We start from the raw sequence: 25,479 nt of genomic DNA, 5'->3' as shown, positions 1-25,479 counted from the left end.
ACAATATCTAAATCCATTAGAAGCCTCATGAAACTTGTTTGAGCTGTGCAATCCATGACAGTGGACACCAAGTTCACAACAATATCTCGTGTCAGGTGACATGAGATTATGTGAAACGTTAAAATATAGTTTAACAGAAGCAAGTAGAGTGAGTGAACCAACTCAGTATGCATTATATATCTATTTAAAGCTTGCTAACATTAGCCACCATGAGCTAATGGTCTTATCAGACCAAGTAAGGCTATAACAGCAAAACACTGAAGTGTGAATGGAGTAAGAATGTGTTTCATTGCTTATGAATTCAACTTAATTTTTAATGTTGTTTTCAGGCAGAATGTGAGCTGTTTACAGGCGGCATGATTGCATACAAAGTCAATGGAGAAGCACGATCAGATGCAAATTTAACCTGGTGCAAACTGAGGCAAAAACACATTCACGAAGGCTGAAAATGTTTTCAAAATCAGATTTGTTTACATAGAGCATTACTGTTACATGGTGCTCGCCAACACTCAGGCATACATAGTGGGTGCATTCATTGCTAGATAGCTCCCATCAATATGTTGGCTGTTTGGGGCAATTAAACATGGACTGCACAATCGGTCCAGATGTAAAATTTATGTGACTTGTTCAAGGGGGAAATTTGCTTTCCTGAGTACACCTGAAAAGGTACACTGAAAAAAATGTTTTGTTGAATTTACTCAATTTTAACATTGAAAGTGGTTGCATGCAATACATTCACCTAAATCTAGACATATTTTTTAAGTTGACTGTACTAGTAATTTCAAATAAATTATATAAGCAGTTTCAGCACAAAAATTCTGAGTATTTGTTACTTTTTTGTATTTCTTCTAACTAAACCCATGTTTAATTTACTTGAATTCATTATGTAATTCATGGTTGCAGTGGTTGCAAGCAATACATTCATCTAAATCTAGACATATTTTTTAAGTTGACTGTACTTAATATTTTTGAGTAATTTCAAATAAATTATATAAGCAGTTACAGCACAAAAGTATTTGTTACTCTGATTTCCTTAGTAATTCTAACTAAACTAAACTCAAAAATATTAAGTACAGTCAGCTTAAAAAATATGTCTAGATTTAGATGAGTGTATTGCGTGCAACCACTTTCAACATTAAAATTGAGTAAATTCAACGAAACATTTTTTCAGTGTAGAATGTGTTCCTCCTTACATGGTCTCGCTTTAAGTGCAGACTGATTTGAAAAGTCTGGACCATGTTGAATTGCCTCAGAGTGATAATACAGACCTGACTAAATGTATGGCCCTTTAATAGTCATTTAATATAAAAATATAGGTCCAGGGTGGGTTGGTGGTTGGTATACTTTCAGCTTGCCACAGGCCAGTGAATAGCAGTTAGTAGTTAGCAGCAGCTGTTAGACGTGTAGGACTGGCCATTAATGGCCATAAATAGACAACTCTGTTATATGAATGAAAACGTGTCTCCGCTATCAGGACGATAATCATCTCTGATCACACTGCTGTTCTCGCACTTCTAATTACTTCACATTCCTGGTTAACCTACGTTACGATCTAATTTAGATCGCACATCCAGTCACCCAATATTAATATACATTTCTCAGGCACAGCGTCAGACACAATTCTCATCAGTGTAGCACAAATTCTGCTGCCAGCGTTTTGTGAAGGCAGTATGCACCGAGCAACCCTGGTCTTCCAGAATCTGACTTGATTTGTCTGAATATGTCCACAAAGCCTCTGCTGCTTCCTGATGAGTCATTTGGAGTAGGTGTTTACCACTTCACCGGCAAAAAACTCATAAGCCACATTTCATATCTAAGCAACAGTGGTTATTACAAGCAGACAAGTCCAACAGTGGTTCCTGCACAACAGGACCTTTGCAAATCTGACAATTTGTTCCAAGTGGTAACATCACAGTTGCAAAACAGAATGAGATAAGTAAAGCAGTTTGTTTGTGCACATGTACTGTATTAGTAGAAAGTTAGTGGGGGCTGTTTGTCCTTTTTTTGACTTCTTTTGTTTCATGGATGTTCTCACATCGCCTCATATCACATTCACATGTGAGAATTCGGATTTTCTACTCCCTTCAAGAGCACAGTCCAGCCTTCAGGCTAATGCTCAATCTGATCAATGTTCAAACACACTGATAAAGGATTCATGAGGTGCTTTCACAGGAATATATCATCCACGAGGTTTCTGTCTCCTGACCCCAGCTGCTGGCGAGAGCACTGCCTGACTATCTGTGCACTTTAACTCTCCAGACATGTCTCTGTTTCTCTCCATTACTCACTTAACAAGGATCAGCTCCCTGTAAGTGCCTCTGTACATGCAGGTTGTACTTTAGGCAAAGACCAAGGATCTGGCTGGGTAACAACACAGCAATATCAGTATTGCAGTAATGCTTCTGCATTACTGCAATACTTACCAAAAGCAGTACTTAACAAAATTAGGTTTTAAATCTCCTTTAAGTGCTGAATTCACCAATGATCACCTTAGTCCGAGAGATTATTTGACTTATGCTGATAATAACAAAAAATTTTAATAAAGCTCCCGTAAAATTGAAAAACTTTACAAAAATAAGGTCACGCTACCAAATCATAAAACTTCTGAGCTAACGGCATTTCAGTTTTCTGTTTACATGAACATTTACACTACAAACAGCTTAAAAAGAGAACTTTAAATGATGCCAGGATGATGTGATCTGCCTCACATACCGTTAACGTGTACTCATAATTATACTCACATAAAGTTCTGAGTCAAGCACATATGTTTCATACAGTATATGTAAGGAGATTTTTCAGTATGGGTATATAAAGTGTGAAGCAGGTCCTCTATGTCCTGTCACAGTTTTACTCTGTTAGTTCACACTTCAGCATCAGGCCTTAGATCTTTCTGATGGAACTGTACGTCTTTTGATCATTTGCCACAAGGCTGCTACATTTCCCTCACTTTCTTTTTCTTCCTCACTTCAGCTTAATTTCTTTTTGTGAAGCTGTCAAAGGAGACAACCCCTTTGATGCATGCAAAGTTTATCAAAAGGTTTTGAAGCAGCTAATTATTTATCAGCGTTTCTTAGCGTTACGTCTGACATTATAACACTCAAGCAAAACTGTAAGTGTGACAAATACCAGAGGAGGTTAAGCTAAAATACGTTTTCTCACTTAGGGAATTTTAGTCCCCGACTATTTAAGTTTTTGCCTCGGTAAATGAATAAATTGTAATCGTTCTCTTGATGAGAGATTGTCATGAAATGCCCTGCTGAGTATCAAACTGTCAGTTCACTTAGATGAAGGCTTAGCTGCAAAATTTTTTTTTATTTTTGCATAAAGAGAAGAGTGCATTTTTCATCTTTGTTATTCAGCATCATGACAAGCTGTTCAAACATTCATTCTCTTCATATTACCAGAGGTAAAATGAAATGAGCCCAAGTGCTGATTATTTTGTTATTTCTTATAAAACCAACTTTAAAAAGAAAAAAAAATGCTGTTGAACCTGTTAAATCTAACACTGAAATACACTTTAGAAAGTAGTTTTTTTTTTTTTTTTTTGTTCATTTTAACATTCAGTAACAAATACGTGCTATTTAACACACTCAGTACAGTATGCATTTACTGGCTACAAATCAAACCCAATTGTGATATTTTAATTAGAACTAGCCACTGAAATAGATGTTAATTAGAAAAAAAAAATGCAGATTTCCATATTTTATGTATTATTAATTCCTTACCACAAAAAAGAAAATAAAAAATTTAATGAAATTAAAAATTAAAATAAATAAAATTACAAAAATTCAGCAAAACAGAAAATATAATGCATGTAAAATGCATTATATTACCCTATTATCTGGTACAAGTTTCTAATAACGCACATTTTTAATAAGTATTAATAACTAATGGATTTATAAATTGTTAATACATGATTTTATTAGTTATCATCAATTAATATGGACATATTTTGAATTGCCAGGCTACGGCTGGTGTCTGCCACTCCCGCATGACTCTGTTGATTTGTGTTTTTAGTTCTTTAATTCATCAGACCACCCCAACCGGGCCAGGGAGAGTGAGCAGATCAACAAGACTAAAATAAATTTAATAACTTATTAACATTTCCAAATGCAGACTTGTTGGCTTATTAGAAAGCGAGAAACTCATGAACCTTTATCAGGAACTCTATTAACATTTGTAAATTGCAGAATTGATGACTTGTTATAAAGTTAGTCCTATTAACCTTTATTAATGAGGGGAAATCAGAAACAACAGCAAAAGGGATTTTTTTCACAACCTGACAACCCAGAATAAAAATGGCTTATAACTGATTTGAAATGTTTTATCAAATAAAAGTCTTTAGATACAACTTATAAACCCTTTTTAAGGTAAACTAAGAAAGTGGAACCCCTGTATACACGGTTTACAGGAGAAAAACCCTGAATAGCCTGATTACAGTTATGCGTTGTTCACCACAGTATACCGAGCCACCGGGATGCTCTCGACTCCGCTGGCTTCATACAATTATGTGCATTCTCAGTCTGAGGAGTGAGGCTCTCTTGGAGGATATGAGAGTTTATTATTGTTAAGTAATGAGGAAGGTAGAGAACTGACAGACCCATTAAAAAGACAGGAGAGAAGAAGTTTGTGCAGACTTTGAAAGCAACAGTTGTTAAATTAAACATGGATGGCGTGGGCACCTTTAGCAGCCTCTGCAGAGGCTCTTGTCTGATTATTCTTGTCATAACCAGGTAGGTGTGAGGAGGAGGAGAAAAATGCATGTTTATGCAAGGCTGCAGTCTCACTGTGCAATCTCTATGCGGAGGCCTAAAGGAGATACAGTATGTGCAGAAGGGTCCGCACCTCGCCTCCACCCTTCCTCCATTCCTGTCGGCTCCATTCCTCTCACTTCCTATCGTTCCCCATTAATCCATGATGGTGCCAACATTAGCAGATGACTTGTTAACTAAACTTCACATTTTGGCCTTGAGGGACATGGGTGAAGCAGTGGTGTGTGAATTAATAAGAGTTAGCAAAGATTTAAGAGAATGTGGAATTTGAGTCCATACCTGATGAAACCTAAGCTAATACGATGGAGGATCACAGTCTGCATGAAAGAGGAAGAGGCTTTTTTAACCAGAGTCGACAGAATCTTAAATAATGCTGAATTGATACTCTTAAAAGCAGTGTCAGTTTTTTTGCCAAACGCACTTTTGATGCATTAAAGTTTTCCATCCATCCCTTAATATAGAGTAATATCCCCTATCCGTTAACTGCAACACGTTAAGTATTGATCTGAGGAGGCTATTTGAGGAGGTTAAACAAACACATAAATCAGATAAACAAACATCTCACCAGGTGCTGTGTCAACTCTGGTACTAACTGAAACAGCATTAGTGTACTGCCTCGAGATGTTTACTATTTTACTAAACAAACTGAAAAACCACAGAAGAACCTTATGACTGTGCAGACCACTTCACAGACGTTGGTGTCTTCACACATTAACTGGATTCATTAACATAAGATCTAACACATGCAATCAGTCAAGTTACAGTTGGAGTCTGTGGGTATCTGTGCTGATCCTCAGTAATTCATCCCTGACCTTATTCATAAACATCTTATTGCCTTCCAGCACTTTAATCAAGAAAAAAAATTCTCCAGGAGAAAGAGGACGCAAACATGGGAGATCCTCAAGCGCTTGGCTTAAAATGCATATCAGTGTTTCTTTCTATTTTTCATGTACAGACCTATTTCATGTTATTAGCCTTAAGCGGTCTCCATGATGGAAGCCCAGTGGTTCATTCTCCAAGATATTTTTCTCCCCGCCATGACGCCGTGTGAGCTTAAGAGCCTGCACATGAAAAGGTTCTAACACCATGAATAATGCACATTGTTTGGTGGAGAATCTAAAATCAGATTCACATGACGCTCACTGACTCCAGGATAACTGTCTGCATGAGCAGAGTAAGATGAATATACACCAAATATGATATTCACAAACAAGACTAATGTTGTGGAGAAACCACAAACAATGGATACCATACCCTGACTGGCAGATCTAACCTTTTCTGAATGCAGCCATTTTTGATCATTTTCTGGATTCTGCATTAAGAGCTTATCATATTAATGAATAAGATACTAAATTATAGAGCAGAGGTTAAGCAGAGAGGCACAGACCAGGGAAATGGTGGCTTTTTGCCAGAACAGGCTGCACTCTTTCATGACAACGCACTTAAACCTCATTAGAATGGCTGTAAAAGATCCTCTCACTGCAAACTCCATTTCAAGCTAATTAAACCGGTGTGTGGAATCAAACATGGAACATAAAAAGGACAAAACATGAATACTCTGACAGCTGACATTTTGTAATTGTGAGCCAGTTGTGTGTACACTTCTGTTCCTGCATAACCAACTACACTTAACTATGATAAAACCTTTGATATCCATTTGATTAATGCAAACAAGCCTCTCATTGGTGTGAGAATTAACCTCTCATAATAAAAATCCTGATTTCTCATAGAGTAATAAAAACACACATGCGACTAACTAATAAAATGAATGACGCCACTGTTCCATTTACGTGGCTGATCAGCTTGCTTTTAACAGTGCCTTCACAGGCTCATCGTGGCTACCATGCATATCCTGCGTTTCCTCTGAGCACTGTGCATCCACAAGATACAACTAATCAAATGAATGGCGGGGGTCGTATATCAGGATGTGAAGTAAGGTCAATAGCAGACTAAACTAATTGAAGGTGTTGTCTCTGCATTTTCTTTGCGCCATAATCTCATTAACAATCAAGTAACCTTTTCAAGTGTCATCGTGTTTAGTAATGTTTACACTGTGAAAGTCCTCAAGGAAAATATTTCAGTGTCGATCAAGGCTGATTCCACTCGTGGATGTACTTTTTAACCCCCTCCAGGCACACATACATATATAATGAGCTGTAGGGGTGTCAGTAAGCCATGCCAGTGATTCAAAGCAGACACTTTAATTTGTTAAACAGCGATGCAACTAATGACATTCATAATGGCTGCATTGTGTTTTGGTATGTCAGTGTCAGTGTCAGGGTCCAGCTACTCATTGGAGTGGTTTGCTGGGAAATTTCAGTGGAACAAAGCCATCATTATTAGTTACACCGGTGTCCTGAGATGGAAGTCTGTACTGACACCAGAGGACCTATATGGAATGCAGCCATTATTGATGCTGTTACACCTGTTTGTCAAGTCAAGATATCTGAAGTGGAAAAGGTAGGAGACCAAAGCTGTGCCCCAAATCTACATAAGAATACCACAAGTTTATACCTGTACGGTACCCTAAGGGGTTTTGTTGGAAGTTATAATAATGATAAGATTGTGTAACAAGAGGAAATTATGCTAAACATGTTACTCTGTTGTGCTACTGGCAAAGTAAATTTGGAAACAACAAAGAGAAAGAAAAATGTTCGTCCAAAGTTTTAATCCTTCGGTTTTTATTTTCTGAGATATTTCTGGGGCTGTCTCATCACCGCCCACAACTCCTTTTGATGTTTTTCAGCTGTGAGCAGCTCCTCCATTACATACGTGCACTGCGTTGTAGGACAATAGTTCCCATCAACAGCACTCTCAAAAATCATTTAGTATGCATACTGACATTTTTGAGTACACTTAATTTTGTCACTTCTTCAGTGTGAATGTACAACAGCCTCCAAACCTTGTTAGAATTAGTATGCAGAGTGGGATGGTGATACAGCGTAGGTTATCCGAAAAGTGGTCTAGAGACTGGACTCGACTACAATGGCCCTGGACTTATAATTGGTATATACTCCATATTTAGGACATAAGGACATTCAACAAAAGATGACCTTTGATGAGTCAATAGTGTGATGTTGGAAATATTTACCCAGATAGAGTTGGAGCGACCGTTGAAGGGCTCGGGCTCAGTGAAGAACTCTGTGCTGTGGTCCAGCCGTCCGTGACCTCCATACTGAACTTCATCTGAATCCAGCTTGATTTTGTATCTGACAAAGTTGGAGGTTAAGGTGCAAAAGCAGTGGGAAAGTCGATTATAAGATCTGAGACATAAGAAGCACAAGAGAGGGTTTTATCACCAGTGCTTTTGGTGTGCAGACTTAGTTTAACAGTGCTCAGCTGGTTTATACTCATTGAAATCCTCACATCCATCAGCATTCATCTCCTCCTTGCAGCACAGTGAAGTAACAGTGCAGAGCTCTAACAGACAAAGAGAACGTTGCCTGAAATTTACATAAATACAAAAGTGATTCAGCCATGGCTCAACCATCCAGACAGCCTGTCTAATTTATCTAATTCACTGCATAAATAATGAATTTGATCAAAAAAGTGATCCAAATGAGTGACAACAGATACACACAAATAAAGTATCCACTCCTCAGAGCGGAATAATTAAGCTTTTTTTTTTTTGACACAGATCAAGAGAAAGTATTCATTAATGTCAAAGTGAGAGCATGTCACTGCAAATTAAGTGAGAAATAAAACATAAATGACTGCTGAAGGTATTCTTCCCCCTCAAGTTAGCATTTAGGGCATCTGTGTGTTTAGATCTGATACTGACCTAACAAACACTGTATCAGCTTTACACATCTGGACACTGAAATCTGTCCTGTTTTCCTGTAAAAAAAATACTGCTTTCTACTGTGTGTGGAGTATACTGCATATTCTGAATGCATATGATTACTTTCTACTTTGACATGTAAGAGTCCTCGTCCGTTGACCACTGTCAAAAACCTTGATGAACAATGAATCTACTGTGATTTGAAGTTGTAAAACCATAAGACATGTCAGGGAGGGGTGTGGGATGGTTCTTTGCTGCACTGAGACAGTTAAACAGTCTAGAAAAAGCAGCTGCCTTTGATCATGCACAGAAAAGATGCATGTACTGTATGTGTGTGTGGATGAGGAGTAAGGGAAGGCTCCTTACCATCACTCTCTCTGCTGTGCTTCTGAACAAGGATGCTCAGGCACTGAAGAGCTGACTGACGGCAGATTCCATAGTAAGATTATCACAGTTTCATGAAATATGCGTGTTCCTGAACATGGAAGCTTGATGCATTAAATATAATATGTAAATCATGCCATATGCTCCAGCAAGAGCTTCAGCATATATTCACTTTTTTTACAAAAGTGAAAGATCAAATTGATTACATAATGACTTATGCCCTTCACCAAAGGGAAATGAAGAATACTGTCTACTGTTTCTAAATTGTTATGAAACAGCTCCTAATGTTTGTCTGAAGAAACAGTTTTTTGGGGGAAGGCTTTTAGAAACTGCTAGACATTAGTACAGTCCCCAACTTGTTGCTTTAAAAAAAAAAAACACAAAAAGTATTGATGTCTCAATCAGTTACAGGGCTGTTATTAATGTCAAAGGAAATATTTAAGACATTTTAAAAATGAGATTTAAAATGGAAGTTCACTTTGACATGTATGCACATTTTTATTTGAAAACTTCTGTCCAGGCAAAGTTTAGCCTTGCTCATGCCAGTCAGAAATACTTAAACACATGTTTTCTCAATGTCCATGTATAATGTAAATACCCATAAACATCTGTGCAGTGCATTATTGACTCCTATCTCTCAGGCACGGGAGCTGTAAGTGGTACTGTAACAAACACCAGGAGAGAGAAGCAGACATGCAAACAGCTCCCTAATTGGCTGGCTGAATAATCACCTCCTCGCCCCATGGGCGATATTCCAGAGCTTGAGTGTGATCCTCAAACACTGCCTCATTCTGCCCCAGAGCCGGGAAAATTCCGCTTTTGCTGCCTGTTTGTCTGCTTTGATAGTGATGATTAAAAAGAAGTGCTGTTCTGCACATTGTTTCTGTTGAGGATGAAGATCCCCTCCGTCACTCCTCCTCTGCTCAGTAGTTTATTAACAGAACAAACTCATTTTTATGGAGGGTTTACAATAACTATGAGAAGAATATGCCAATATTATCCCGAGGGCTGATCTCAATGGTTAACCCTCCTAATACAAACAATAAAAACCTTTACATTAACTATAATGGTGCATGGAATATGTGTGTGAACTACAAATATTTTCCACTAACATGATTTAGAGTGCTGGTAACACAGCACAGAAATGAGGCATAGTTACAGTGATTCCAGGGAAACGTCTCTGCTAGAAAGCGAAAACCAGCTCAAATTGGTAGTTGGAAGCTTGGAGTGATTACATCTTTGTTAGTGTCTATAAACGGCTGCAACAAGAGCTTGCCATTCAGCTGTACAGTATTGTTATCAATACAGCCTTTGTGAATAAAGGGGAAGACGTAAGAATCAATGTTGTCCAATGAGCAGAAAGAAAAGAAGGCAGTCCGAAGCGTGATGATTGGAGCCATTGATGACCTGAAAACAATCTGGCCATGACCATGATTGCAGACCAAGCCATCACTTAGTTTCTCCATCAGCTTGTCATGTTTTCTGGCTTTATGAAAGTAATAGCACTCTGGCGTGGGTGAACAAGAGTTAAGATGTGTGTGCACATCTGAAGAATGTGGCACGGCCTTGTAAGCATTCTAAATACCACATTTTGCCTTTTCAGAGTCGACTTTTCCCTGCTTTCTGCTCAGCCGGTACAGGTTACATCAGAGTGGAAGAAATGGCAGAAACTGTTTCTGCCAAAGAGGAATAAGAAATGGCAGCAGCTGAAATGCATAAGCTGATGTAAAGTGGGACCCTTAAAGACTATTCATTTCAAAATAAAGGGATACCCATTTCTTTGTGTGAAGGGCATGAGAGATCCTGACAGGCTTTTGTCATACTTTTTATACAAAGTGATGAGCATCCTTTTATTTTGAAATTATCATTACACATGAAATAGAACCATAGCTATAAATATGCACAAAGAGTTGAATGTCCCAGACGGCTCAACTGTTTCATATTGTTGAACTCACTGTCAGAAGTCAAACTTAGAAGGGTGAATGATCTTTTTGGTCTTATTGTCACAGTTCTCGCCCTTCTTATCTGTAACTGTAGCTTTGTATTTAGTGAAATTGTCAGATGGAGCAAAAAACATGAGCAGTCAAATGATCAGGCACATTTTAAACAGCCCCACAAGTGAGCCGAACTCACTTAAAAGTGAAAGCAAAGAAAAAAAGGTTAAATTACTGTGCACTGTAAACATCCACCACAATTTATTGACTGGGTTCTTGGATCAGCTTTGACCTACTGTACTTAGCCGTAGCTTTGTGCAAACAGTTTTCCTGTGCACTGAGGGATTTTCAACAACAAACTGGTAAATTTCTGTGCTTTCTTCACACTTAGTCTGTGGAGAAGGCTTTTATTGATGGAAAGGGGGGTGTCAATGATTTTGGAAGACAGATTGAGAGTCCGGTGCAAGTCTATTGTGGGTTTGGCTGTCTTAGCTGTTGAACCAGAATTTTATAGATGATGTGAGAATACTTTCAATTATTGCAGTTTAGAGACACAGTGTGATTTGTTGTCTTACTTTAAATGTATTGAGCTGTCTCTGAGAAAGAAGAGGCTTTTTTTTTCCCGACAAAAATGTTCCAAAAAACTGGGGCTTGGGAGTTTTGGGGTGGGGTTTATTCTTCCTGTAAGTCAATAATGAAGTTTTGCGTGCGCTGAGCTGCAGATTATTGTTTGTGCACCACGTAACTGCTAGGTTTTAAGGTAGTGTGTTTTATTGTAATATTGTAGATAAGACTTAAATTTCTTGTGGCACACGCACAGTTGTTAAAGAGATGTTATTATTATTATTTTACCTACAAGAAAAGTGGTAGATACTTTGGCTAAACTGTTGGATTGCTTACAACCTGTCTTATCATCTGACTGCTCATGTCACTGCTGATTCCTGTCAATGTATCTTACAGGAATCAGATGCATACTTTCCTTTTTCAGAGACCAAATTCAGATAATATCAGTGTAAATTATTGTCATCTATGGACAGGACTGTGAATTTTACTCTAAATTCTAGTTAGTTAGTGTCACTGCACCTGTAGTTGAATTATTCCAAAAGGCATTCAAGGAACGGCTCAGACAGAAAAGGAGAATGATGACCTGACACAATCTAAACTGCCTATTGGCACAGTGTAAATCAAAGACCAATCTACCCTGACAGGTACAGCTTTCATGACAGGATCCAACTGGGATTTCAAATACTCTAACCAGCCAGATAAAGCCCACTGCCTGAAGAATGTGTCCTCAACGAGTCAGAGAGAAAATAATAAAAAAAGTGATGGTTTGAGTGCCTGTCGAAAAGCTGACGTTGACTGCATTTTAATGGTCAACATTTTTGGTGAGGTGCTTTGCTTCACTTTCTCTCCTCTTCCTCGTGAAGAGAAAAAAAAAACATTCAGAAGAGGATAATGAAAAGCAAAAGAAAAACTTGTCTGAAAATATGACGATACCAAACAATCACCGAGCATCCAACTAAGTACTGGTACTGAGGGACGATGACTACATAGTTATTTATTTATTGTGAAGTTAAGACGGCAACTTTCAGTTTTACATCATACCCCAGACACTAAAACCACAACAGTTATTTTGTATCTCTACAGCATCAACTGTGGATTTTTCCCAGCATTACACTGACAACAATTTTTTTTTCTTGGCATTTTTATGTATAATTAAGCAACCTATTGAGAAGTTATGCAAAACAAGTGATCCGACTTCAAACAGTGATGCCACCGGGCAACATTCTGCTTACTTTTTTTTTAGTTTAGAAATAAAATAACATGAACATGAAGGAAAGAGAAACCACCTGAAACTCTATCTAGACCAACATGCAGTCATCCAATATGCGACACAAGGAAACTAAAGGTAACTTAATGGTGCTTTTTTTGCTGGGGAAGGACATCCTCTGATATAATACAGTACTTGCCATATTGCCAAAGGAAATGACACTGATATTGGATCCATTTTCAGTGGTACACAGCATGGTGAGCTGCGTCCAGCTATAATTTCCTGATACAGCAGTGGTGTGGGGCTTCACTGTGACATCCCTGACCCTCACACAGGTAGAAGAAAGTTTAAGTATATGACAGCTGAGTGTAATGAAAAAGCACTTTTGGACTCTTTGAGCTTGTCTTGTTTACCTCCTCTGCCTCTGAGTGGCACTTTCATCTGTCTTCTCCCCTAATTGGATCCTCTGCACACATTCCCATCGGAGGATCTGCATCTCCTCATACACACGGCGCATTTACCTTCCTCACACACACACACACACACACACAGAGCACATTTGCCTTTATGTGTTTACTGCCTCTCTGTATAATGACAGCCAGAGCTTTGCCCTCACATTTATTTGCATTTCCTCTCAACCCACCCAGTGTCTGAGGCCTCTCCTTAAACATCAAAAGAAGCACCAGGAGGAAAAGATGTGGTTCCATCTAAATGAAAATAAACCCTCAAAAACGGTGTTACAGACACTGTGCAGCAAGGCTATTAGTCCTGTGCCCAAGATTCCCCATCATGGCAAAGCTTAAAACATGAAGCACAACATAAAATTATTGTGCATCAAACAAACTGACAATTACCACATGATATTAAAACATTAGGAATTCTGTTTTTTTTTTCAAATAAACTTAATTATTGTTCTGTCTCCCTATTCACACTTAACAACATGTTTAAAATTTTTGGCCTTATTTTTTTAGATGTTGATTGACACTTGCAATAAAGATTAGAGCTGTTCTTTTTGTATTTTTTTTTAATCCACTATAATAATCATGGAACATAATCATGCTACCCAGGCATTCACTGACTTTATAACATTAACATCTACATGAAATGTAATGAAAGAAGCATCAACTTATCCATCTAAATGAAAAAAAAAAAAATACTGAAATCAAAGGAACAACTGTTGTTTAACAGCCTCATTTCTAGCCAATCGAATCATCATAATTTGAGACTGAATTTCTCATGTGCAGTGATTTGAACCGCTGGTGTCTAGAGAAAACTAACAAACTCCGTCTGCGTTTTGACTCACCATCACATTATTTAACATAGCTGAAGAAGCAACACAGCTTCGTACCCATCTATGAAACTGCTGGCGTGAGCAACAGTGGGCCCCAGAAGAGAGTGATGTCCGCTATAATAAATACAAATCTGTCAGATTTCTGTCCCCCCTCACATCCCTGATCATTAAGCCTGCTGTAATCACAACTGTGGGACTCATTAAATTCCTCTGCGCTGCTTGCTGGGAAGACAGACAGCCAGTGCTGCTAAAGAGAGAGCTTTCTGAATCACTGGGCTCTGCTATTATTTCTCTCTAATAGCATAACAACACCACGAAAAACAACTGACTCATATTCCTCTCAACAGTGACTGCTAAAATTATATCACAAAAGTATTAGCCTCAGAGAAGATACTTCCATTAAAATTGTGGGTCTTTACAAGTCACATTTACATTAAACAAGTCTGACACAGTGTTTAGATCCCAGATCCACTTGTCAGCCCAGAAGAAGGCGTCTTCACAGAGGTGATTTTTATTTTCTTAGAAGCCCTGACAAATTTATTGGTAGACTCATTTTGAACCATGTCCAGCTTTCAATCTCATATCAACGGTTAGCAGTGAAGATGGCAGCTATGGTTTCTTAATGACATAAAACTACAGAGCATCACACATTGTAAACATAACCATGTGACTGATTAACAAATACAGAATATAGTTTTTACTGAGAGTCACAGAGCCCATTTAAAACGTAGCTGACTGTCACACATTGGAGATTGGCTGGCTGATTGACCCATCTGATGTTGTATTCTGTAACACAATCTTAAACTAAATTATTTTACTCTGAAATATACAATAACAGGACTAATGTGAAACACACACAATGGTCGCGTAATGAAATTAGTGCTTACCTGGAAAGCTGACGCACATCAGTGCTGGAAAAGAGGGGAGCAGCATATCCTAAAGCAGCTGGTGTGTTGTGCTCTAACAGGGTAATTTTCTACATTTTTAATTCCCGTATTTTATTTGTTGTCTATGAATCTCATAAAAAACCAAAACTATCAATATACTGATGCTACTAACAAGTAATGTCTGCATAGTCAAAGCTTGACATGCTTATTGCCATAGAGTTGTAAAAGCAGAAATCTGGACATGCTGATTGTGCTAGATGAAAAATTTCAGTTTTTATACTGGGGGGGTGGGGGGCACTGTGTCTGCACTAAATAGTTCTTGACCTACAGTATCTCAATCAGGCCCACAGATGGGTGCCTTCCCAAAAAACCTTCAAAGACTCTCTGTGCCAAGATCATTGGACCATCTTTCCAATGGCTGTCTCCTTTCTGCCCCTTTTAACACACATTTACTGTTTTGGTTGTTAGTGATTTTGTCAAGCTCAAAAAGATTAGTCATGTTATTGTATAAAAGAAATAACTAACAAAGACATCATTACTCTGAGAGGCACTGCGAGCGTGCACTGTAGCGTGACAGAGGAAAGCCAATGTCTGAAGATTTAAAGGAAACAAGCAGTGACATGACAGATGAAGGCTAAAAGGATACTTTCCTGGAACTTCTACACCCACCCTGTAGTCCTGGAAGCTCTTACTGGGGTGGAAGTTGAAGATAAAGAGCACATTTGCTCTGTCAAACACAATGACCTTGTCCCCTTCATGCTTGGTGCTGACAAAGGCCTGGAGGGGGAAAGGGAGAGAAAAGAAAAGCTAATAAAATAGTTCTTCATGAATAGTCATTACCTTTCTCATCTTGGATTTAGAGAGTTATAATGAGGCACATTATATCAGTGGACTACACATTTCCAAAAAGACTGAGTAACATTCCCACATCAAATTTCAGGTGGCACTCATCAGCAGAAAGCAGTGGCCCAGGGTAGTGCAAGGCACACACTGTCAGCTCTAGACAGCTGCACATGATAAAGCCGCCACTCTCCTGTGGAGCGAGCTACTGTTAACGTGTCATTAGCAGAGATTATCAATGTCACCCAACCCCCTATTTTTAGTGCCTTGTTCCCCAAGCCAATTTCAGGGCAGCATATTCACGGCTGAATGAGAAGATAAGGACCCCTGCAACTGGACAGGCATAGAGGATGGTGGTTGAGGAATGAGCTGACAGTCTGGAGTGTTTTACCGGGTCAATTTCTACATGAGAAGTCCACAAATGTGGAGTAATGCCAGGCTCCTCTGGCTGGCAGTGACTGTTTTAGCACTGGAAAAAAAAATATAACCTGCATCCATTAAGTTGGGAGCCAAAAAACATATAAAGTAAATAGGCATTCTTACATATAAATAAATAAATGTAAATGCAATCAGCAGACTCGATGGTAATCATTAAATCATTCTCATCATATTCACAATCTGTTGCTGTTTTCGTAAACATTCAAATTATTATTATCTAATAATTTTCAAGTGTGCAACATGAAAAATGTCTCCCTGAGATCTAAAAATATGCTGGCCTTATATGTTTGCACCATCTTCTCATTTGACACTAGGTCTAAGAATCTGTTAGGCTTCTGTTTCTGTCACTGCCTGCAGCATCATGCTGAACTGAAACAACAGTTTTAGGGTGACACTTGGCCAGGCAATGAGAGCAGGGTAAATCCCTACAGTGGCCCCCATTTGTGACCTCAGCACTCCGAACTGAAATATTTCTGTGAAACCACTGTTCAAAGTCAGTATTTCCACAAACTGTGACCCTCCTCTCTGCTCTTTTCTTCACTGGAACTTAAGTTCAGTCAGGTGCAGGTGCAGCACATTTGGTGGAAAAATTGGATTTAAACGTTGGTTTTGCCCCGGGAAAACATTTTATGTTTCCAGGGAGATAGGAGACATTGAAAATAAATTTGAAGATGTAACTTCCTGCTAGATAAGAGGTCAAAAATAATGTTTTTCCCCTAAGGTTTTCTAAGGAAACACTGTGTGACTAAATTATAGCATAATGTATGAAGTGCTTGAGTCATAAGTGGTGCTAGGTAAATCCAAAGATCTCCCAAGATGCATTTTTTAATTTAACTTTCACAGACTGCTTTTACTACTATAAAGATAGATATAATTATTATTGCATTATTAGAAAATACAGACTTAAATGAATGCCATAGTCCACTTGCTAATGTGATTTATTTACATTTCATCAGAGTGGAACACCTCAAGTGATGCTATCTCTGCACTAGCAGGAGCTTCAATTCACGTCCAGAGTTTGGCCTTTTGAAGCTCACAGCTGCTCATCTTCACAGAGACGGGCACAAAATCACACTTTTAAGCAAAGTCTGCTTAGTTCACTTATACCTGGGACAACAGGGAGAACTGCTGACAGATCCTCTTCTGCTTCTCATTTTAACTACAGAGTGCCCTTGGATCCTTCCCACCACAGTGAAATATTGAACCGAGCTGTAGAATATTCCCACTAAGCACGACTACCTTGGCAATGTCATTGATAAGCTGTACAGAGGATTCAGACTCATCTGGTTATTACAGCAGAATCTCTGAGCAGTTATTGGCGTTATCTGTGAGTTCTACAGAGTCTTTTTGTGATATTGTATCAATCCCTGAATGAGAATTTCTTTTTGTCTCAGCTGCTTCTGAGGACAGAGACTGGAGCACAGGGAAAGCTAAAGAAAACCATAGAACTGATTTAATATATATATATGTCTGTTTTGTTTTCAGATCACGTACTTAATATCTTTTTTAATATCTGTTTTACATGATTACATTTCAAGAATTCAAGACAACAAGCTTGTTGTATTGAGACAAAGAAAACTTTTTTTTTTACAGGATCACTTGAAAACTGTTTTCAGTGATCTCGACATAAATACATTTTTTGAAATATTGACAACAATCAGTCAAAACCTTTCTGATCACCACAGGACAATTATTTGGCAGCTTAGTGTAACGTCTGACGTTTTTATCGTGTATGATCAAAAACAAAATCTGTTATTTTATGATCATAGCAAAAGAAAACATGAGAACTAATTGCATGCACATCCTCTCCGGACGTCCATAAGAGGTTGCTGCTGCCCTAATTTGATGTTGTACTCGAGAACACTTCAACAGGGTTAGAAATTAAGAAATGATCCTTGTGATGGATGGGCTTCCTGCTCCCTACACATCACAGCTGCACAGAGCTTTACACATATTTCAACTTATTGGCAACCATTAGAATGCCATTAAATGATCTTACAGAAATATTTCATTCATGATTTGGGGTTATAAATCAAAGAAAGAACACAATTAGATGATGTCTTAAGTATATATTACAGAGCTGTCATCTACTGTGCGGTTTCACATAGAAAACCCATAGAAACAGCCAAGAAAAAACAGCACCCAATGTGTGGCAGGTCGGCACTGGTGCCAAATGTATGCAGCTTCCCTGCCAATAACATCCTTTGGGATCAGCATTCCCTCCCATTCCCCCAAAGAGTAGAGAAACCAGCCAGGCTCTGCTTTTCCTTTGCCTTTCCTCCAAAGCTCTGTTTCATCCAGTTGTAAAAGGTGTAAGAGGCTCCAGTAAGTCAGAACACACTTCTGATTGATAGACCAATATGCCAAAATTATCCTTGTGAACCAGACATGTCTCTAATTATGCTCACTGATACATTTCCTACTCAGCTGCATTTGTCTTTCTGTAAGGAGAAATATGCAGGTCAGAGTGTAAGGCAGCGAGGTGTAGTAGTTCTAATCTGAAAACTGATTCCTGGGGATGTGAGGGAGGGTATTTTTGAATCAATTACAGGGAGTTACTTCTAATCCCTGTCAATTTATCCACCCTCTCCATTTGCATTATCCCATTACTTTGCTACCAGCCCCTCAAGAGAAAAACATAATTTTTTCTCCCATAGGCTTCAACAGCAGGCGAAGAGAAAAGCAGATGAGAGTGAAATTTATTACTGTTCACCTTGACAGAAGCCAGAGAAACAAGACATTTTCCAAAATGAACTCTCATAATGGTACATTTATCTCCTGCCTGAGTTCAGTACTAAAGCACCTACTGTACTCCCCAATTTTGAAACTGTACAAGTGTGAGAAGATGATGGTTTAAGAATACATTTACTGTTTAAAAAAATCTTATATGACAATGGCTGTGACACTAGAAATTACGAAATATTCTATATGTAACTAAAAATGGTGCTGTGACAATATATTTTCATGTGACTTTGTCATTGAGATTGTCTGCATAAAGAAAAGCCTACTGTACAGTGAGCGTTTGATGTCCTTACAGGTGGGGCAGCCAGCCAGCCATACTTGTCTTCGGTACGGTTCATGTCCCGGTCAAAGGCGTACAGCTGACAGTAGCGGAGGTGATCCATATCCACTAGGTTAAACTGCCGCCGGGCATAGTGGTAACTCTGATTGTTCCCCTCTCTGGGGAAATCCAGCCACTCAGGATGGCCAAACTCATTCCCTGCAACACAGAGAGTGTTATTAAAGAATGTACATAATGAAGGGAAAGGAACACAGTCTCCATGAATTAGCATACTCTATCGAGCTGCGCTATATGAGGTTCATTTCAGGTTTTGTGCAATTTTAACAAGACAAAAAAAAAAGAGACAGAGATCAAAGATACCAGAGTCAGCGACAGTCTGCGACCTTTTTATAACCCCAGCAGAGCATGATACTTTCCATATTAAAACAGAGCCACAAGCTCTTGCAGCAGTTTCACCAACTACAGTGCACCAACCTTCCTGTCACAGAGGAACCTGTCCTTTCATGAACAAAAACTTTAAAAAGAGAAGCCAACACAAGTAAAAACACTGCAAATAAATCCTATAGCTTTTATTTGAGTCCCACTTTTTCAACAAATATATGCAAAAATAATTCACCGGGATAAATTTATATATTATTTTTCCATAACAGAGAGCAAACTTCAAGTCAGAGCTGGAAATGAGGACAAACTGTATAGAACTATACACAAATAAGCACAAAACTGGGAATTCTGCAAGAGATCTCTCTTTGTTGCTGATTAACTCACATTTATGAAAACATTTTCTGAATCCTTCTGCCACCTAACAACCACCACAACTACTGTGGTTTTGATGTAACTACTCCAGAAGATAGTTCATATTCCTTCACGAAGACTTAAGACAGGCATCGCTGGTGCAGACGGAGTTACACAGTCCAAATGTAAAGCTGAATGCATACTGCAGAAGTGGTCCTGTTGCTGTGATGCTGTCATGCCAGGAGATGAGATAATGAATCCGTCATCGGATGTCACGACAACATCATAAAACAACAGCCGGGATAATTGAATTCCCGGCAGAGGAAGAAATACACAGACAAGACACAGAGGAAGATGCATGACAACAGAATAGAGGCCAGTTGTTTATTTGGTGCTAAGAGCCCCCACCTCCTTAAAAAAAAAAAAAAAAGAAAAACTCAGAGTGATGGGATGAAGTGGAACGGACAGGGAGTGACAGCAGATTCTAATGAAATACATTATGTAGGTGTTAAAGAAGTACCAAACAATAAGGCATGGACTGCCAGCAGCAGCCCACTGCAGCACTTGCCTAGGAATTAGGGCAGCAAAGACAGGCACACACACACTCACACACACAGAAAGAGAGCGAGAGAGAGAGAGAGAGAGAGAGAGAGAGAGAGAGAGAGAGAGAGAGAGAGAGAGAGAGAGAGACTTTTCTTGTGACATCTGCATGAAAAACAAGCCTCCCACACAGCTGAACTTGAAATGTAAAGGAGAGAATTACTCCTCAAACTACCCTGCACACCACACAAGGAATGAGTACACTACACATTCATTGTGCATCTGAAATTCCCATATTAATCTTTCAAGTGCAAATAATCTCACCGAGCACAGGACCTATACTGTATTTAGTTACAGGCTTGTGAAAAAAGTCACACATTGTATATTGCATGGGCATGGTTTTCTCTAAGTAAATAAGTCAAACTGTTTATTCACTACATTTTAATGCTGAATAAGCTTAAATATTAAATTCTAATAAAATTTTAGTCAATGGCAAACTATTAATATAAAATTATAAAAAGGCATTTATAGGCAACATTTATAGACCACTTACAAATTTTATTTATTTTTGTTTGTTTCTCTCATCACAGTGGCTCCACATCAACACGGCACCCTCCAACAAAATTGTAACCTGTCTCAATAATTAATAATATCATATATAAGTTTATGGAGATATGAGGTTGCAAACAAGTAATTCACCTGTCTGAAATCCTGTGAAAATAAATAAGAACAGCGAATTTTGTGTCTGTATTAGTAACAGGCCCTGATATATACGTATTTATAATTTGCAAGTGTTCTGTAATGATGGTGCTACAGTAAAGGTCATAAGGTCAGCAAAATCAATTCTACTTATTAGTAACATTTGTTTTGATTTTGAGATGTGTTGACCATTAAATTGTTTGCACTTATTGTTGTGCTAGAGGGAAGGTCAAAAGATCACCAGAATTATTAAGTTTCTTCCTCAACATTAAATTTTACACCAACGTGTTTGATAATTTTCAACATATGATGGTCACAAATCACAAAAAAACAAAAACAAATGAAAGCTATGACATAAATTCTCTGAGGTAGGAACACCACATTGCTGAAACATTGGTATGTCTCGTAGGAGCTAAATTTCTAGTAAATATAGTGTAGTGTAACTGTACATGTAAATGAGGCTTTGGATGGCTTTGGAAACATATGGTGGGATCACCTTGATTCATTTTTGTTGAATAAAAAGATCAGCTGATGTACTGAAGTTCTGCTTCATCCTCCCTTCCTAGAAATAGCTGCTCTACATTGTTACAGACTGAAATGTGTCTGCACTGGGTGTGCTCAGCCAGTCAGAAAGAGTTTGTCCAACTCTACTGGAGCTTGGGTAAGAGTAGCAATGATGCTGCTTCACGTCTGCTTTTCTATACTCCTGTCCAGGTTTGCTCACCAGTGTCACCTCAGTGCTGAGAATGCTGCCATTAGGATCATCCACCAGTGTATGGATCAAATGGCTTTTGTTGTCAGATGACAAGAAGACAGCAGTGCTGTAGCTGCTATATATAACCACTATGGATGACATTCCAGTAAAATCACAGTGATCCATTCTGTACTATAGGGTGGCCCTCTGTCCCTCCACAGATCCTTCCTCGCTGTGGCTTCCCTTGGGAGATAAAGACAACTCCACACTTCTCAGCAGTACTGAAGACAACGCCTTCTTGTCCTTCTCACACTGGATGTTAGTGAGTCAGGTGAGCAAGCTCCGTGAGACTTTCCTAGTCTTTTGAAGTCTGTGTCAAAGAACATCAGCAGTAAGCTTCACCCTTGTGGCCCTCCTCAGTTTTTCTAGAGGGCACCTCCAAGCCAGTTTTCATCACCCCATTGCCTAAAAAAATTCTATTCTAAGTCTATGAGTGTGTTATGTGTGTGTGTCATGGCAGGAGGCTCCCATCTTTGACAGAGCTGTTTTTTTGCATCTGTCTCAGCAGGGCAAATGAGCAATTTCACCATGGATGTTACAGCCGCTGTGGGCTGTGTCATGGCCTTGACCACAGGTGGCAGGTGATATGTCGAGTAGGCATGACTGCCCTGAAGCAAAGAGACAATGAAGTTCTCATGAGTGCTGTGCTGCCACTAGGGGGACTGTCTAAAGTGTCAATCTCCCCAAATATCTGGTGTCTTCAGAGCCTCAAGGAAGAAAAAACCCATTTCAAGCACCTTCCTCAGCTGTCCAAATCACCCTCCCTCCCTCGCTCAACACCCACACCACTCTCCTGTTCAACACAGTTTGAACAAAACATATCGTGAATTGTTTGATTATTAATGTGTATTGAACTGAAAGCCTTGAATTGCACAATACAAAATAATGTTAGATCTAAGCTACCCCCGGACAATCCACCCTTCGGAACAAAACTGGGGAATGCGGAAAGGAATCAGGTGCCAGCAGCACTGAGTTGGACAAGCTCAGGCACTGGTGGGCTTTGTATGCAGTAGCGCAACAGAAAGTCTGTGCTTCATACTGAATATCAGGAGTTTGGAGACTTACTATGTGACCGTTTTACAATATTGCTAGACTTTCTCTGCCACATGTATAATATTTGGGCCAGAGCAGGCATTCCCCATCCTGACTGATTTTTGTAGAATGCTCTACAGTCAGTCACAATTTAATGCAGACGATGAGGTCTGGTTATTTCAAACAGTGTAAGTAGTTTTTAGATGACAAAAGTCAAGAACATGACAGCAAAGTAACAATTTACCCTCCACCAGCATGTATTTCAACGAGTCCTATCACTGCTACCCTACATTAAGGATACCCCTATATATTTAAATAAGCTCATTGGCTAAGGACATACATGCACAAGTGTGATAAACAGGGGAAAGGAATGACTACAGGTTTACAGGGCCTGATTTGAGGGCTCCACTTGCAATCACAGAACTAGATTTACAACAGAAAACTACACGCTGTCTACATTCTCAACCCACTTGAAAAGGCAACCGAGGAACAAAGGATTGTGCCGAATGAAAGATGAATGAAATGAAAGACGTGCTACAATTTGACAGCCTTCCTTTTTTTAATTTTACAAAGGCAGTCACAGTATTCTCTGGACTCAGGTAGCCTTCACATGATATCAAGACATGTCAAGAGGGAGCAATGGCATAAAAGAATACTCTCAAATGCTGTGTTAGAGGCTCCTCCCTTTAAGTGGCACCTAAGAATGATTACCTCAGGGACCTCAGCCTCCAGGAGAAAAAAAAAATCCACATTCAGGTACTCTTTCACTGTCAGACATCAATATGTGATGTTCAATGCATAATTTACTATTTTGGTGAATCCGTTCTCAGCCTGGCTGGTCAACATCTACAATACTTTTGAGTTCCTACATTTCCCAGAATTCGACACAAAAAAAACTTTCGACACACCCTAGGGAGAAGGGCTCTCTGTGTTGCACTGTATTGCATACAGTATGTGTAGGTGGTGGTAATGAGAGCAACCACAAAAGCATTGTACATTTTTCTGGTGAGGAAAAAGTGAGAAAATGATCACTGCAGCGGCATGTAATGCAGACTTCAGACTGCCAAAAAGCCATCAAAAAGGCTGCTATTCTTCACATTACAATTGTCAACAGATCCATGAATACTACAAACATCACATCTCCAAGCTACAAATGAATTACACAGACATTTAACTATGTGCCATGTGTATAAAACAGCTGAGTCTATCCAATTGTAGATGTCTCAGTTCAAAGCAAGTTTTGAGTATGTTGTGCATTCTCGTTGACAAAATTACACATTATCAGAGATGTTAGTGTGCATACAAAATCTGCTTGATTTGTGAGCATGCTGTTTATAAACCCATTTGTTCCTAAATGCAATGCACAAAGGATGTGAAGCTACTCATACCTGCAAAGGAATAAAGTAAAGTATTAAATCTGTGGAAAAGCAGTTTGCCTTCTCTTGAATTTAAATGGCAGGAATCTTGCAAGTTTGGAGTTTGATTGACATCTGTGGCCCACATTTGGCTTGGACCAAAATATTGCTCCACAACCACCTAAAAAGATAAAGTTTCTGTTGTTCTGCTGTAGGTCCACATTGATCAGCCTGAGTGGTCATAGGTATCCATTCCTCTGCCAATGATGGCAACAAGCTCCCCAGTAATATTGTACTATTAGATGGCCCATATCGGTCGGCTGTCTGTAGCCTTTTGTCATTATTTATGACAAATAGAATCGCGTTGTCTGAACTGCTGCTCATGAACAACTGTTTCTCTTATTTCTCTGTGTGAGCTTTTTTTTGTGAACACCAGGGAAAATAAGTGAAGACTTCAAGCGCCGGTGAGCACAGTGTCACATGCTGTCGGTCACTGAAATTAATTTTGTTTTGATTTACCCCTGTGGGCCCATGGAGCGCTGATGATGCAGAATAGGTCACAGACACTCTACATGGACTAGAACCAAAGGGAAACAATGGACCATTTTTTTCCTCTACTTCAGTGAAGGAGGTGAACTACAGGCGTGAAAACAGAGAGGGCTAAATAATGAGCGTAAGAAACCGTTTCTCCACACTACTCAAAATATTTCAGCGTGACATGATTTCATCTACTGGCCTACACTTGACCTGCACAAGTAAGACCACCACCACACAACAACTTTACTGTGTGGAAATGTTTATGTGTGGACCTCTCCATTAATGAGCACTCAGCATTAAGCTGTTCCTTATCATCCAGTTGCTCTGTGATAACATGTGTGATATATGGAAGAAGAGAGGGCATGTACACATGTAGAGACACAAATACACACACACACTGAAAAAATGTTTTGTTGAATTTACTCAATTTTAATATTGAAAGTGGTTGCATACATTCATCTAAATCTCGACATATTTTTTTAAGTTGACTGTACTTAATATTTTTGAGTAATTTCAAATAAATTATATAAGCAGTTTCAGCACAAAAATTCTGAGTACTTGTTACTCTTTCCTATTAAGTACAGGCAGCTTAAAAAATATGTCTAGATTTAGATGAGTGTATTGCATGCAACCACTTTCAACATTAAAATTGAGTAAATTCAACGAAACATGCGCAAGTGCATGCGCAAAAACACAGGAGTTAGAGAAAA

At 38.9% G+C, this 25,479-nt stretch overlaps 1 protein-coding gene across 1 annotated transcript in view; it reads right to left on the bottom strand.

Annotated features, from left to right (window-relative positions):
• Positions 1 to 25,479, bottom strand: part of gbe1b (glucan (1,4-alpha-), branching enzyme 1b) — a 79,402-nt gene that overhangs the window by 5,510 nt on the left and 48,413 nt on the right. The window contains exons 13-15 of the mRNA XM_041045809.1: positions 19,134 to 19,318; positions 15,467 to 15,597; positions 7,864 to 7,981 (exon numbers count right to left, since the gene is read on the bottom strand). Coding sequence (XP_040901743.1) covers positions 7,864 to 7,981; positions 15,467 to 15,597; positions 19,134 to 19,318 — 434 coding nt within the window. The remainder of the gene's footprint in view (positions 1 to 7,863; positions 7,982 to 15,466; positions 15,598 to 19,133; positions 19,319 to 25,479) is intronic.

This window comes from Toxotes jaculatrix, chromosome 9 (genome assembly GCF_017976425.1).
Source record: "Toxotes jaculatrix isolate fToxJac2 chromosome 9, fToxJac2.pri, whole genome shotgun sequence".
Taxonomy (NCBI): Eukaryota; Metazoa; Chordata; class Actinopteri; family Toxotidae; genus Toxotes; species Toxotes jaculatrix.
The sequence above is the reverse complement of the archived record's forward strand: the minus strand, read 5'-3'. Positions and strand labels throughout refer to the sequence as shown.